This window comes from Mirounga leonina, unplaced genomic scaffold (genome assembly GCF_011800145.1).
Source record: "Mirounga leonina isolate KUSES-001 unplaced genomic scaffold, KU_Mleo_1.0 Mir_127, whole genome shotgun sequence".
Classification (NCBI taxonomy): Eukaryota; Metazoa; Chordata; class Mammalia; order Carnivora; family Phocidae; genus Mirounga; species Mirounga leonina.
In genome coordinates, this window is record NW_023270316.1 from 52,056,041 (window position 1) to 52,073,305 (window position 17,265).

Sequence of the window (17,265 nt, forward strand, 5' to 3'; positions counted from 1 at the left end):
AGTTTTCATGTTTGTATCATGATTTTGCACTAGATTAGGAAATAATGAGAGTCATAGTAATTCAACAAAAGGACAGAGACTGTTAAAGAAACAAATATTTCCCTTTATTTGATTACATCTACTCACGGGACACTCAAAATAATTAAAATTCTCAATTTATAGGCCTATAAAAAATGCATTTTGACTGAAATCCAGCCAGCAAACAGCCACACACATGTGAAAAGCTTACTCATGGAATTTCCACCCGTCAGTTTAGCAGCATGTAATAGTAGTTCAGAATTATCACCATGTAAGAATCAGAACGGTAACCCCCAAGCGTATTTGATCAATAATGAGTTTGCCTTACTCCTTCGCCAGCTGTACACTGGTTGGTTTTGTTCCGATAGGTATCCCGTACTTGTGCAAAGTGTTAATCAAAATCTCCCTCATGTCGTTGTTGTAGGAATCGAAGTCAAACACATTCCTAACCACACTGGAGAGACCTTCAGTGGGAAATCTCTGTATTAAAAAAAAAAATTCCCTCATGACACATGTGATTATTTATAAAACTGATAGAACAATAATGATCGAATCAACTGTAGCAGATATTTACAAGCCTTGGCAGGTAACAAGATAGGAGGAATATATACATTTTCCTTTTAATGTTTGCTCTGATAACTTAATATTTTCCTTTTCAAATAAATATTAGAATTTGAGGGGAAATAGTTCCTTCTCTCAAATGCTAAATCAGTGATCAGATGCCGTTCAGTGACTTCCACTGCCTTTAAAATGAGTAGTAGATTGACTAAATAAAAAAAATACTATTTATATAGAGCAGTGTTGAATATCTATACAGAAGTAGAGAAGTCACAGGTCTATGAATAAATGAAAGGAAAGATAAAGGAGCAAGAAAAGAAGAGAAGAAGAACATAGAAAGTACAGTGAACAGACAAACAGGGAATAGAAGAGGGAAGAAAAATACTACTAACAGTGAGATTTACACTGGCTGGGTACTCTGGGTCCTCTATTGGCTCTGTCCTGATTTTCTTTAGGCTCTGGGATCTGAGCTGAGCTTCTCATCGTTTAATATACAGAATGAAGTTTTTCCTTAGAAAAGCTTCCTTAGATTTTCCTTAGAGAGTTGGGGATAGATCAGAGGTCAAGAGTCATTAGGTTGTGACTTTTTGCTCAGAGACCATTATTTATTATAAAAGTAGAACTTGGCTACAAAGAACTGCATTTTCCTGTCCATTTATTCTATCTTATAGAACTTTCTTGCAGTCTTTATAGGCATATCATAAATACTGTTAGTTCCTACTGAGTTTTCTATCTCCACGTCTTTTGTTTTCAAAATGGAAATATTTTGGGGTGCCTGGGTGGCTCAGTCGTTAAGTGTCTGCCTTCAGCTCAGGTCATGACCCCAGCATCCTGGGATGGAGCCCCACATCATGCTCCCTGCTCAGCGGAAAGCCTTCTTCTCCCTCTCCCACTCCCCCTGCTTGTGTTCCTGCTCTCGCTGTGTCTGTCAAAAAAAAAGGAAATATTTCTCACTCAGATACCACATGCTTGTGGTATGAAGTCGGAGAGTGGTAAAGTTTCCCTGCTGTCTCACTCTCTAGTCTTCCCTCACCCCCCAAAAACCCCCACTGAATTTCCTAGCTCCTTGGTAATGGCCATGGCATAGAACCTTGCCTAAGTCAATTCAAACACTAAATGTAAACTGCTCGTCAGTCTTCCAGATTTAAAATTTAGATTACAAACACTTCATATTATATCATCTGAATCAGTATTATATCTTAGAAACTGAAAGACTTGGTATACATTAAGCAGTCTAAAAAAAACCAAGATTGATGGTTTCTTTCAAACCTTTATGCACAGGCATATGCCATACCTGTAAATGTTTCACTATGTTGACAACTTCTCTGGTAGAATAAGGATAGTTAATAATCCCCTGGTCAGCTAAACTCCTCAGCTCTCCAAAGGCAGCCACAAGCTTCTGAAGGATGGGTTCAGGCACATTTGGTCCATATTGCCTGAGCATTTCGAGCTCTGAATGGGGTTTGGGATTATCAACTGCATGGCAGCTAAAAATATCACCTATAGGAGAAAAGAGATTCACATTCAGCATGCAAGTAATCCATTATAATGCCATAGGAAATACAGAATGACCATTTAAAGAGTCATTGGTTGTTCACCAAAGCACTTCTACTTTTATATGTGTGAAACTGCACAAAAAGCCTGCCCAACAATAGGATCGTATAGAGAAGAAAGCAAATGACTGAAGCAAAAGAAAAGGAAACTGAGTGATGTGTGGTTTATTCTTCGCAGATTTATTTCTGTTAAAAAATTATGAAATAGGGGCACCTGGGTGGCTCAGTTGTTAAGCGTCTGCCTTTGGCTCAGGTCATGATCCCAGGGTCCTGGGATCGAGCCCTGCATCTGGCTCCCTGCTCCGCGGGAAGCCTGCTTCTCCCTCTCCCACTCCCCCTGCTTGTGTTCCCTCTCTCACTGTATCTCTCTCTGTCAAATAAATAAATAAAATGTTTTTAAAAAAATTATGAAATATTTGAATACAATCCCACTGGGAGATACTCAAATAAAAAAGCCAAAAAAGAGAAGTCTGCCCATGTCTCTGCCAATTCCACTCCCTCCCCCATTGGCACCCAGGATTAACAGTTCAGTGTATTTATTCAACTATTATGGCTACTTGTTTCACTAAATATATCTTGAGGATTGTTTTTGGTTTTTTTAATTCAGCATAGGTAAACTTACCCCATTTTTCTTAACTGCTAGATAGTATTCTATTGTCTGGATATAATAGAATTTCTTTATCTAGTCCCGTTTGGATGGACATTTGGGTTGTTTCCATTGTTTGGCTACTGTAAACAATGCTATATTGCCTATCTTTGTACTTAAATCATTGCACGGGTAATTCTCTTGAATAAATTCGCTGATATGGAATTGCTAGATCAAGAATCCCACTAGGAGACTGAGCCTGCTCCATATTGAGTATGAGAATTAATGGTATCCAGAATTACCTTCTTGCTATAGAGAAGTCCTTCTAAAAGGCTCCTGATGATGAAGCTTGTCTCAGGGCCTCTCTGATCCATGAGAATCAGTCTCCTCAGAGCTGGTCGAAACCCTCATAGTTACGGGGATGTGACAAAAACCAAACACTACAAACCATTCCTTATTTTGTGTTTTATTCTAAGAGGCCCTAAACAACAAAGTATAGTATAATTGTTTGAGAAAATAGGCTCTGGAATCAGAGAGACTTCGACATGAAGTCAAGCTCTAATACTCGTACCTAAGTGACTCCCGAAAAAAAGGATCCCTCTGAATATCCGATATTCTCCTTCTCGAAAGTGGGGATAACAAATACTCTCACGGTTGTGAGGTGGTTGTGATGATGACATAGTACACAGTAGCATGCAGTGATAGCCACTTCAGCATTGCTACTAAGACAATATTATTATTGTTATTGCTATTATTTTTGTTATTCTCTCCATTATTGTTTTTACCTAAAGTACCGAAGAAATCATTGCCTAAGAAAGGAAATCCAGGTCTGTTGGCCAAGACAATCATTCTAAAATCAGGATGAATCACAATAACGTTTTCTCTTCCATTAACATTAGCAGAATCTGAAAAACAGAATTTCTCTTTAGTCTTTATTGATATTTAATAATTCTTAAGAATATCAAGTTATAGCCTTTAAAATAATATAAGCAGTCATGCTGTTCAATCATGAAAAACTCTAAAAATCTGGTTGTCACAATTTGGTTACAGGAAAAAAACTTTCTTGAGAAAGTTTGCTTAAGAACAGATCCTGGAGTCCCAGGATCGAGTCCCGCGTTGGGCTCCTTGCTCAGCGGGGAGTCTGCTTCTCTCTCTGATCCTCTCCCCTCTCATGCTCTCTCTCACTCTCTCTCTCTCAAATAAATAAATAAAATCTTAAAAAAAAAAGAGAGAATACTGATAAAGCATATACTGAATTTTACAGGGACTTGTATTTTTATGTAAATTCAATGTACATCTAAAAAGCAAACTTGTCCAAATATTGTCTTGCAGTATTGAAACTTGGCTTGAGATGTTATTATTCCTTTAAAAAAAAAAAAAGATAAAGAGTCCATAATGAAGGATAATCCAAAGGATACTCAAAGGATAATCCAAACATCCTTCAGATTTCATGAGATCAGTAGTTGCATCACTTTGCCTACTGTTATGCTGCCAAGGAGTGATTCCTGTTTTAGATTTCCTACTCTGAAGCTTAAGATAGAATAAAGGCCTTTGAGCACCTAGTCAGCTCGTTAGTGTAATGCCGATTTATTTCCAATTAAAGAATTCTACCTTGGTTCTTAAAATAAGTAATTGCAAGTTGACGGAAGCTTCCTTTGTGCAAATGTTTAAGGTAGTAAAGAAACTGAATATTACATTCTACTGGCTGATGTACATTTCAGATAGAACTGCTAGTCTAGACAATAATTCAGTTGGCAAAAACTTTATTGTGTGTTTTTTTGTTGTTGCTGTTTTTCTTTTTTCTTTCTTTCTTTTTTTTTTTTTAAGAAGGAACACTTGTCATCTGGGTTTATTTAAATTCCAGCCTTAGGCTGTCCATCTTTTAAAAAAGATAGCTGTGAGGCACCTGAAATTTTATTTGAGATGTGTCTGTAAGAATCTACACTTATCCTTTTTAATATAATCTTTCAAACATGTCATATATTCATGTGCTAAATACAGTAAATAGTCTTAATGTATGATCCCTGTTAATTTTAGTCGTGGTAAAGAAAAGGGTATGCCTCATAGGCAAAATTTAATTAGTTAATTAAAATAACAATAAAAAATGAAAACTTAAAAAGGAAAGAAAATGGAAAACACGGCCCTAGAAGTGATACTTTAAGAAACCATGTTTAGAAGAGCCTCAGGGGCTCTTCTGTTCAAAATGTGGTGTACAATTAAATTGGAGTTTAAAAATTAGAATGACTCCTTTTCTTTTAGATTACTCTTCAAAAATGTATTAGAAAATGTAGACAGTCACCAAGAGATAATCACTCTTTAACTACAATTTTGTTTCAGCAATTCTTTCTTGTTTTCCATTCACTGTCCTCAAAATGTATCTAAAAAGGGCAGGCAGAATTCTAATCCTGAGAGTCTGAATGATCTTTCTAGTATTCGGACTGTCTAACTCAAATTCTCATTTTTCCCATAAATTCATTGTGAAGTCGACATGTTGGAATATTTTATTATTTATATTTATATTATTTATATTTTATGCTAGTTTCCTAGGCTTGGAAATGGCCATCTTCCAATGATAATGTCTAAGAAGAACCTCTCTGGTGATGCACCTGTACATTTTTAATGGGGTTTGCTTTACATATTCTCTTTGAATATTGAAGATTTTAGTTATTAGTCTCAATTTGTTTGGTTACCCTGCTATTGGCTATATATATTTTCAATAGCTAGTTACAGATGTTCATCACCCAAAAAAAATTAAATTAGAAACTAGAAAATATTCTCATGTTACATCAGACAATTTGTCTTTAGGTAAAACAGACTGATGAGACTCATCAATCTACAGTTTTCCTAACAACAAGAAGAAAAATTTTAAATAAATAAATAAAAAGAAGAAGAGAGTCCAAAACAAGGATAGGGGTCTGTGTGTGTGTGTATGTGTGTGTGTAAATATATATATAAAATCCCTGGCAATTTTTTCTAATTATTGAGTAATAATAAATTAATTTTAATATTATAAGTCATAGAAACACGCTAGAGCTTTTAAAAAATCCAGTTAACAACAAAAGAAAATAAATTGCATAAAATAATGGAGAAATGAGTATAATGAGGATTATATAGTTGGTATTCTCAGAGTAGAAAAATATAAAGCTGATTTGTCTTAAAACTACTATGGAGATTTTCAAAGGTGTTCTCTGGCGATAAAAATGTGAAACAGACAAAGACAGATTCAGATGTATTGACTTTTATAAATGACTGTCAATACAGACAACTTCAGTTATAGTGAACTTATGCTTGTTACTTGCAGATAAGTAGTCAGCTAAGTGTGAGATTTGATACCAAAGATGTGAAATTTGCATATAATGAAAGCTTTTTTATACTCACTTGCAACAATGCGTCTTCCATCTGCTAGAATCATTTCTCCATTTTCTACTAGAGTTTTTAAAATACAGGTGACATTTGTTGGGGCTTTGTCTGCCTCATCTACCACCAGAACATGACCCAACTTTACTGCTTTAACCTTTAAAGACAGAATATTTATCATAAACAAACAAAATGAATGCAAATGTTTTAAAATTTTTATCACTCATTGCTTTGGGTTTATAATAGTAGCTAGTTTTATTTAAGTTATGGATATACTATCACAAAAAAAGTGTGTAGCAGAGTTGGAAACAAAATTTACAAATCTCCACCAAACGCTTCACATTGTTACTAAACTGTTAACTCTGCAGTAATCACTTTATTTCCCTTTAGCATCATAATTTTTTTTTTTTTTTTTTTTTTTTTTTTGCCGACTCCCCACTGAGCAGGGAGCCCAATGAGGGACTCAATCCTGGGACTCCAGGATCATGACCTGAGCTGAAGGCAGTCACTTAACCAACTGAGCCACCCAGGCGCCCTAGCATCATAATTATTCCTATGTTGGTGATGTCCGCATTTCACACCCCAGAGTAGGGGAGATTTAAAACAAGTGTAACAAATACAGAAATTAAAGTGCCATGGGAGTTAAGAAGATTGAGACATCACAATCAAAAGTGGATATTAGACCACTGCATTTGTTATGGCTCTAAAAGAATGTAGGATTTTAATAGATCAGAATGGATGGTGAGGTGTATTCAAGATAAAGGGAATCAATGGTCAAACTCAAGAAATCCTGGGGCATACTGAGGAAGGAGTGAGTATGAGTAGTCTACCTTCGCTGAAGCAGAGATTAAATGTAAGAAAAGAGAGAACAGGGTCTGAAAGGGTAGATCAGGTCTCTGCTACTAAAAACTTGATTGCCAGACTGAGAAATATGTACTTTATCTCATTAAATAATAAATTCATAAAGATTTATGAGTTCAGGCATGATCGGAATGAAGCTTGGAGCTGCACTTTAGGATGTTCTATCTGGCAGCAATACGCAAATGGACTAAAAGGGAATTACTCTAATAATTTGGTAAAAAAGTGGGTTGGGGGACCTGATTTTAGAGGAGACACGGAAAAGTGGAAATAAAAGGCATTAAACTGATCTGAAGAGTTTTTTGGAGGTATAATCTATAGTCTTGGCAACTGGTTAGATGGGAAGTAGGGAAAGGAAAAATACGAAAGAGCCCTAGGTCTTAGGTGTCTGAGTAAATGGTGACATTATGAAGAGAAACGTAAAACCTAGACTCTTAAAAACATTTTAAGAGGGTAGATAGGGGGAATGTTCAATGAATTTAAATGTAAACCCAAAGCTTAATTTTTTAATAGTAAGAAATTTCTCGTAACATAAAATAAACCATATAATAAAATTTTCTCTTTATATAGTTTTGGCAAATAATTTTAAGGAAATACAGATTGAAAAATAGATGACTCCCTCTACCACAAATATTTTATTCATATTCTAAAAAAAAGGCTGGTTAAGGGTTTTTCTTTTTAATTTTAGGGTAAAAATAAAAAGAGGGAGAAAATATATAGCTTTCTAACAATAATCCAACTTCAGCCTTCACATCTATGTTCAGGGAAAGTCAGGTCCAACCTGGGAGAATTCAGGAAGGGGATTCTAAAGACTTCAATCACTTCGAAAATCTCCGGACCACAGAGGTTCTCATGTTGGCCTGTTTGTGCCATTGATACAAAGGAATTATCCACACAGAGGGACATGCCAGCATTTCTTTGGGTCTTACGTGAGAAGGTGAAGAAGGGGTCTTTCCAGCTACCCAAAACCCGGGGCTAATATTTTATTCATTAAAATCATTTAAAAAAATTCCAGAAGCATTATCTAATTTTAAACTGTACATATTTTTAAAACAGCAAATTTTTTTAAAAAAATTCTGGAATGATAAAGAAATCATTAGAGGATTTCTATCATTCCCTAAATCACTCCAAAGAGAGAACAGAATAAGAAAACATTTTCTCAATTATTTGTATTTAAATGTGCACTCCCCAAATGACATATGAATGTTTTCCAGTTAAGACTGAAATCAATCAGAATCTATGGGAGATTTACAAATCCCCCCTCAAAGGCTGAAATACAACTATCATTCAGAAAAATACAGTCGAGAATATTCATATAGTTGGATTACTAACCAAAGGTGAGTCTTCATACACAATTAGTCCATCTTGAACAGAAGGCTGAAGAGTAAGGGTTTGTACTGTGGTGTCCCTAAAGTGAAACCAAAACACTTTATAGTAAGTAAGAAAATACAATGACATGAATAAAAATATAGCACAGGAGGACTTCTTTTTAAGTTTTTGTTCACCATCCCGCTTTTCTCCAAAATGAATAATAACAAATGAAATTCCATTCAGTGACAGTATTTTGTAGGTGCAAATATAAATTACAAGGGTTTGGGAATTCATCCAGGTTTACAGATTATTCATGTTCTTTACTTCTCTTTTTCCTTCTAGGAATTTCCCTTGTGACCACTTCACTCCTCAAAATCACCTTCTGAGGATGAAGAGGAGAGATTAAAAATATATATTTGCATTGAAGAAATAATATTTATATTATTTGGAAAGAATTTTGATGGCGAGTTTGGTGATGACTGATGTGCTCATGTGGCCAATTAAGGCAATTCTGTGAATTACACATTGTGGCCCAAACTGCCATCAGTGTGTGCAAAAGCCAGACTGTCTCACCTCCCTTCCAGAACCATAGATTTTTGAACATTTCTGTTAGGATTAAGGCAATCCTTTTCGTTTTCTTAAATCTCTTTGTTAGTATGTGCCAGACCTTCCTTTAGATCAGGATATATGAATTATTAATAGTGAGCTATGACTTCCTTACATGATGAGATATGAAGTTCATATCACCTAAGAATATTTTTGCCAAAAATGTGTACAGAAGCTGCAGGTGATAAGTCTCAGGTCTAGACATGTTCAAGGGGACCAATTTTATATTTTCATCTCTACATACACTCCATCTTTAAAATAAAAAATCCTATGGCCATCTTGATGATGTCACACAGTGAATTAAATTACTTTAAAAATGTGAGTAGCATCGTTCTTTCTAAGAATTTGAAGTTGTCTTTTCAAACTACCCTATCACTTATTCAAGTAATAAGTAGAGTTATAGTTGTGTTCTTCTGAGTACCTACAATGTGTGAAACTTGGAATGTGAACCTCAGACCTTAGTGCTATAATATGCTTCTGAAACTTCTCCCTAAATGCTAACATTTATCACAACCTATTAAAGTTGTAAAATGTATATCTCTTAAAAAAAAAAAACAAATATCATATGACAATCACAAATAAAGCAAACTTGAGACATCATTCAAGTGAGTTTTTGCTTTAGCAAAACAAATTTAATCAAAATCAGTCGACTGCCTTGAGAGACAGTGGTGGGGTAGTGGAAAGAAGATTTTGTAGTCCGACCAATCAGGACTGAAATTCTAGTTCTTGTCACTTATTAGCCATCTGATCTTGGGTAAGTAATAAAACTCCCCAGGAGGCTTGGAACACCAGGAAAGTAGCTGGCACAGCGTATGGTGGAGAGAAAGAGTGTAAGTACACGTCAGCTTTGGCTATTTGATGATCTCATTCTTGCTTTTGTTGTGACTAAAAGTTCTTGCCTGTCTAATTTCCACTTGATCTTCAGGTTTTTAGTATAGTTGGTGCTTCCTAGCAATCCCCTCCTTGAAAGATCAGGTTAGGTGACCCTATTGTGTGTTCCCTTTGAGCCCTGGATCTCCCCTATTCCACCCCTAACACACTGTATTGTAATTACTTTTTATATCTTTTAATATCTTTCTACACAAGACTATAAGATTTAAGACTGTGGACCACATCTATCTGTCCCTCCTCCTGTTCCCAGCATCTAATGGATGTCTGGCTCAGAGGATGTATTTAGTAAATATTCATTGAATAAATGAATGCATGAACAAAATGACAAAAATGCTAAAAGTTAAAAATCAACACTGTAGCTTGTAGCATAACATACAGTATGTGGATTTCCAAATTTATTAGATCATGGACCAACCCCCCCTCCTTTGGTAACAGAGAATCTGGAATATAGAACCTGCTTTAGTAAATGTTGTGTTAGATTAAGGCTGACTCTCCTAGATGTAAGGAATCTTTTTTTATTAATTTATAAGTGTGTATTAGAAAGTACAGTCATGTCGAGAAGTACACTTGGGGTTGACTAGTCAAGGGACTACCGAAGATATGGTTTATGTCCATCATGGACTCCAACTGAGTTGAATTTAGACTTACTGTTATGAGTAACTCCTCCATCAGAGTCCTCATTTACCAGGGCTTGAGCAGGTATACTGCAATACAATTATCGACATTTACAATTTCTAGACTACCCAACTTCTTTGCACCTAGCTTGAAAGGTTTCTCCCTCTAATTTGACTAAATGGCAACTGACTTCTTCAGTGAATTCCCTGGAGGTCTGGCCTATTGCTCTTCTTGACCTCTATTCCAAGCTCCCACTCTCAAGATTCTGGCCCTTATGGGTCTGATGTCTGTCCTGTGATCTACTGCTTCCTATAGCCCAAGCACTATACTTTACAAAGAATTCCATATTATGCTTTCATATTGGCTAAAATTCAAATTAATGTGTGTTTGAAATAAAGCCTTGAAGATGTTAAGAAAAGTGAAAACATATTGTGACACTTCATTGGTACTTGTCACCTTTTAGTAGGTATAGAATGTTTCTTTTGCAATGTAATGATATCTAGTCATATACCCATTTTCCATATTCCTGGGTCTTATAAGTGTCCTGTAGGACACTTATGCTATCTTTTACCAAAAAGTTAATTTTTAGAGTTTTAAACAAATAAGAACAGTTTAACCAATTTCACTTCAATTCGCTATTAATATTCTAGCAATACAGAAGCGGGGGGTGGGTGAGGAAGAGAAAGAGATGTGTTCACACAGATTTTTATAGCAATATAGTGAATTTCTCACCTCATCTGTCACATATTTAATGGGCAAAAACATGACACCTTCCAGCACCAAAATGGAAAAAGGAACTCATATATCATTGTCAGTGGGAAGGAAATTCAAGCTGAATTCAAATTTTAAAAAGGCAAATATAATTGTTCTATAACACTTGAATTCAGATAGGATACAACATGCCAAATTAGATTTATCAAAAGACTTTTGTGCTAGAAATAAAAACCATAGTTTGATGGAATATGCACAAATCAGATGATTTCCAAAAAGGACTGCAAATGAGAATGAATACAAATGGAAAGCATGCCTTTCCGTGGAATAGTCTGTGAGAAAGAGGAATTTATAGGAAAAAAGTGGTTTTGTTCTGTTCTTTTTATTGATCCTCCATCCTGTACATCAAAGGAAAAGCAAAGGTTAGTAAAATATGTAAAATAATATGCAACTAGAAAAACTGTTTGGCTTATATGACAGTAAGTTTCACTGGTTATGTAAGAGGGGAAAATAACCTACTGTCTTCTGCATAGTACTTAATACAACAAGAAAAAAGCTTGTTTTTCAAGGTAACTTACGATATTATAAACTTCAACTTAGTTAAGTGATGAGGTAATCATTATTGTCACAAGTAGCATATGAACTTTTTTTTTTTCCAAGATTTTATTTATTTATTTGACAGAGAGAGACACAGCAAGAGAGGGAACACAAGCAGGGAGAGTGGGAGAGGGAGAAGCAGGTTTCCCGCCAAGGAGGGAGCCTGATGCGGGGCTCGATCCCAGGACGCTGGGACCATGACTTGAGCCAAAGGCAGACGCTTAACGACTGAGCCACCCAGGTGCCCCTGAACTTACTCTTAAAGTCAATATAATGATTCCTTTTCAGAAAAATTGATTAAAATCATTGCTCTGTATTTAGGAGCATCTTGGATCAAAAGATATTAGTTCTCCACACAAATAGGCAATAACCCTAAAAGAATTATTTGCTACAATTTTAATTCTATTATGATTTGTTCCTCTCAAGAACAGCTTTGAAATATAAGCTCATAAAAGTTTAAATAGAGTCAATAATTTCAACAATATTGGGGAGAAGGAAATTTAAAACACACCCAAATCATATTTCCTTAGCCTAAGTTTAATAAAAAGATGGCTTTCCAGTATATAACTGTTATCCATAATGTTTGAATTAATTAGAATTTTCAGCTAATTGCTGACATAAATGTTCTCACCTCTCACTATCTTGCAGACTAAAGTTGTCTATCAATTAACACCTGTGTAGATAAAGGGGTTACTCAAAGAAATACGGTGCTAAACTCTATTCTTCTTTTAACTTTTTTTTAAAGTTTTTTCTTTTTAAATTGGAGTTATTAATGTTTTGATAGTAATTTAAAATCATTCCAGATGCAATAAAAGTAATTAGGCTGTATAAAGACCAGGTTTTTGACAAAATAAGGAAAAAGAAAATTGTCCTCTGGAAAGCAAGCCCAATCTGTTCTTGAAATGTTGCTTGTAAAGGTATATTAAGCTAGTATCTGCTAATTTACTGAGGAGCAAATGATCTCAAAATAATGATGTTTATTTTGAAAATGATATTTTAGTACGTTATGTTTAAATTGGTTATGGTTAGCTTTCTTTTAGGAAAACAATAGTAGTTAAACGTAAGAGTGAAGGAAGAAAGAAGACACCTAAGAGTTTCAAATAGCTAACAAAAATCATCTCTAACTTCACAGTTCATTAAATAAAATTGGCTACAGGAAGAGACTACTTGTTAATATAAGCCAAACGTGAGAAAGGAAAGAGAGAATATGGTACATAGGAGGCACTTAACAAATATTTGCCAAATATTTTTAAAAGAGGGATGATCATGAAAATAGAAATAAAGAGTAATTTTTGCCAATAAGAGATAAGCATAACATCACTGATTGAAAAGTAAATGATGCTGAAAGATATTTTCAAGTGAAAAAGAGTTCATGGCATCATCAAGAATATCATTTCCACAGGCTTATTTTATTTTATTTTTTTAAGATTTTATTTATTTATTTGATAGAGAGAGACAGCAAGAGGGAACACAAGCAGGGGGAGTGGGAGAGGGAGAAGCAGGCTTCCTGCAGAGCAGAGATGGGGCTCCATCCCAGGACCCTGGGATCATGACCTGAGCTGAAGGCAGATGCTTGATGACTGAGCCACCCAGGTGCCCCTCCACAGGCTTATGTTAAATAATCAATGAAGGGATGCCTGGGTGGCTCAGTTGGTTAAGCGGCTGCCTTCGGCTCAGGTCATGATCCCAGAGTCCTGAGATCGAGACCCATGTCAGGCTCTCTGCTCAGTGGGAAGCCTGCTTCTCCCTCTCCCACTCCTCCTACTTGTGTTCCCTCTCTCGCTGTCTCTCTCTGTCAAATAAATAAATAAAATATTTTTAAAAAATCAGTAAAATAAAGTAAGGGACACTAATAATAATTTTCACCAATAAAACAGAGAGTGGTACTTAGACATAGCTAAGGGCAACAAATTTAAGATTTAAACAATGTTTACAAATATTCTGGGCTCTCTTAATAGCATTGAACACCATTTTCCTAACCTTGTCTATAAAAGGCAAACATATTTCGCCATGTTGAGAGAGAAACTTCCCAAGGCCCTCAAACAGAAACAGCCACTAATATAGCAGTCCTGCCATACAATACAAAAAAAGGAAGACACAGATAACTGTGATTACTGCAGTGTTTGTTAAAAGCCAGCACTGGGGGGCCCCTGGGTGGCTCTGTCAGCTAAGCGTCTGCCTTTGGCTCAGGTCATGATCCTAGGGTCCTGGGATTGGAGCCCTGCTTTGGGCTCCCTGCTCTGAGGGGAGCCTGCTTCTCCCTCTCCCTCTGCCTGCCGCTCCCCCTGTTTCTGCTCCCTCTCTTTCTCCTCTCAAATACATAAATAAAAAAAATCTTAAAAAAAAAACACACCAAAAAACCTATCACTGGCCTAAATCTGAGTCCTCCAACATTGGTCAATCACTTAGTTTCTCAAAGCCCAGGATTACTCATTTCTAAAGAGGGAATTAAAATAGACTATATGAGGAACACAGTAGAGTAAAAAGCAAGGAAGCTCAAAGTGGAGAGAGAAATAGTATTATTATATGTGCTTTGAAGGAAAAGTCCTTTTAATAAGATAAGCAAAATATTATTTCTGCCAAAGGGACTGAAAAGACTCCAGCTCTTAAAATAGCTGTTTGGGAGGACAAACAGTTTATTTAGCAGTCAATCACTCATCACTAATGTGTCCAGATGCAAAAAATCCTAACAAACCATAAAAGAAAGGAAGACATTAGGGGGATAATATTTATGTAAGGAAGTCTACTGTGATGCAACACTTCGCCCTTCAGGGGTAGGTTCTCACTGGGAACAGCAGGTAGAAAACAGCGACAGCAAAGCAGTCATCCAATGGAAGCTAAACATTTCAAAATATGCTTCATTTTCAAAATCTACTTCCCTCCTCCCATCTCCTAGCACTATATTAACACTTCTTTAAAAAGAAATTCCTCCAATATGCAAAGCCATGCTGATAATCAAATCTTTTAACAAAATCTGAAAGTTTTGAGCTGTCCAGCCTTTAAAAATAAATCTACTAAAATGATATACTTAAAGATTGGATCTTTTGTCTTTACTCTGAAAATTGGCTTTCTGGCTTGGTAAATTTTAGGAACTCAACATGATGTAATTTCTTTGTGGGAACTTCGTTTCCCCTTTTCCAGCCAAAAAAGAAAAACAGCTCTGGTCTCTTATTTCCCTTTTCCCCTGACATTAAACAATGCCTTTTCTGATCAGTTTTTTAAAAGGAATAGAAGAACAAAATGCAGATTCAGATGCAAAACTGAGTGAGTGGGCAAAGATACACACACAGATGAAAGTAGATTGTAAGGCTGGGGAACACAGTGTCCACTCGATAAATCTTTATCAGAAAATATAGTAACAAGTAATTTATATTTCTTAAAAGCCTCAGTAATTGGATAATAACATAAAAGTGTAATAGAGTCCAAAATTAGTAAGTGAATACCTTTCCATATCAGGAAACCTAATCTTTCACTCAATAAGTATGTATTGAACATTTACTAATGGGCATCATTTCAGATGTTGGACAAGTATCTGTGAACAAAACAGGTAGAAATTCCTTCCCCTGATGAACTTAAACTCATAATATATTTAAGTGAACTTAACTCACCATACTAATAATGTACCATCTTTGGTATAGTATGAACTAGACCTTGCAAGAGATTAAATATCGAAAGATATTTTACCAGAGGCAATTCAGAATAAAATTGAAATACCTATTTTTGATCTCTAAGACAAATGAGAAATAGCCTGCTGTTATTGAAGTTCTTCAGAAGACTTAAGTCCACCAGCCCTCCATGACGCTGGCTTGGCACATGTCTTCTGGTTAATAACCCGAAATACATTTTCTGTGTAATACTTGTTGCCTAAAACTCACTATGTAAGTTGCATTTTGTATATATCATATTATCCAGTATACTATAATCTTGAGTTATTTTATCCTCATTTCTGACTGTTCATCAAATTGAAAAAATCACAATGCTCAGTGTTAAATTCATCACACTTCAAATACTCAGGGTCAAGTAGAAAATAGTATGTAAATAAGCACTGTATTTGGAGAACTCTTAAAGGAAACCCGTGTTTAAGTTTTCTGTAATATACCTACTTTATTAAGTTTTTATGATAGATTTTTCTTAAGGGAAGACACTACTGCATCATAAGAAAAAAAGATATATCGTATTTATTTATTTATAAGTTACTTGCTTTTATTTTTTTTATTATGTTCAATTAGCCAACATATAATACCTCATTAGTTTTTGATGTAGTGTGTGGACTGGGTGTTATAAGCTATATTGCTTTTAGAAGTAAAAGTTAAAGAGTTCATTTCAGTCTCAGCCATTTTCCAGTGTAATTTTACTTTATTTTATTTACTTATTTTTTATTATTATGTTCAATTAGTCAACATATAGCACTTACTTTATTTTTTTAAAGATTTTATTTATTTGAGAGAGAGAGAGAGGGCGCACACGTACAAATGGGAAGAGGGACAGAGGGAGAAGCAGACTCCCCAGTGAGCATGGAGCCTGATGCAGGGCTTGATCCCAGGACCCTGGGATCAGGACCTGAGCCAAAGGCAGATGCTTAACCAACTAAGCCACCCAGGCACCTCCATTTTATTATTTTTTAAAGATTTACTTATTTATTATTTTAGAGAGAGAGAGAGAGAGAGAGTACAAACAGAAAGGGGAGAGGGAGAATCTCAAGCAGACTCTACGCTGAGCGTGGAGCCCAATGTGGGCCTCTATCTCACAACCTGAGATCTTGACCTGAGCCAAAACCAAGAGTCGGATGGTCAACAAACTGCACCACCCAGGATCCCCTCTAGTGTCATTTTAATGGCTGAGAAGAAACAAATACGTCCAACGACTTAGAGGTCAGAGGATAGGAGCAGAGCTCTAAGCACATTTCTTTGTCATCTTATGTTTTATCTTAAAATTTGATGGGGATTTTGAATGCTATTCCATAACATACCCAGTTGTTTCAATACAAAAATGGTCACCATCAGAGAAACAGCAACAAGGAGCTGAGCCAGTACCTGCAGGAATCTAGGCTGAGCTAAAGACAGCTAACACTGCAGAGTCAGTTCAGCCTCTGGCCACTTCTGCTCTTCTGGTATCTATCTTATTTCTTGAGTCCAAATTTAAATAAATGAGCGGTTATAAATGGCCATCATGTTTCCACTGCTTTATGAACTCTGTCAGGCTAATCACTGTGGAGGGCCTCCAGAATGATGCCACAAAGCCTGTCACAGCACTTTCTGACTCGTGCCGGTGGGCATTCCACCAGCTTATGTCACGTTGGGACTTGAAAAGCTCTTTCACCTGCTGGACAATCTCTTCTACTCTTACAGGATGAATAGGAGGCTGTCGTTCATTTGTCCTGTTCTCTCATTTGAGTTTAGGGGTTATTGCTGTTTATTTAAGGTTAGTCAGGAGATCTCTAAAACCACACCAAAAAAGGAAAAAAGTACTGATCATAGATGAAACTTACAAAACTAAAAGGCCTGTTTGTAAGAGGCAAAAGATAAGAAACAGGCTACTGTCCATCAGTGGTACTCAAATGTCAGCTTCTCAGTGAGGCCTTCCCTGGTCAGCCTATTAACAACT

General features: G+C 35.9%; 1 protein-coding gene across 5 annotated transcripts in view; it reads right to left on the minus strand.

The window, feature by feature from the left end:
• The window catches only part of VWA8 (von Willebrand factor A domain containing 8), a 345,308-nt gene that overhangs the window by 137,823 nt on the left and 190,220 nt on the right, over positions 1–17,265 (minus strand). For all 5 annotated transcript variants that reach the window (XM_035003301.1, XM_035003300.1, XM_035003303.1 and 2 more), the window contains 5 exons: positions 8,263–8,338; positions 6,094–6,229; positions 3,501–3,620; positions 1,871–2,076; positions 347–498 (listed from right to left, as the gene is read on the minus strand). In XM_035003301.1, the coding sequence (XP_034859192.1) occupies positions 347–498; positions 1,871–2,076; positions 3,501–3,620; positions 6,094–6,229; positions 8,263–8,338 (690 nt within the window). The remainder of the gene's footprint in view (positions 1–346; positions 499–1,870; positions 2,077–3,500; positions 3,621–6,093; positions 6,230–8,262; positions 8,339–17,265) is intronic.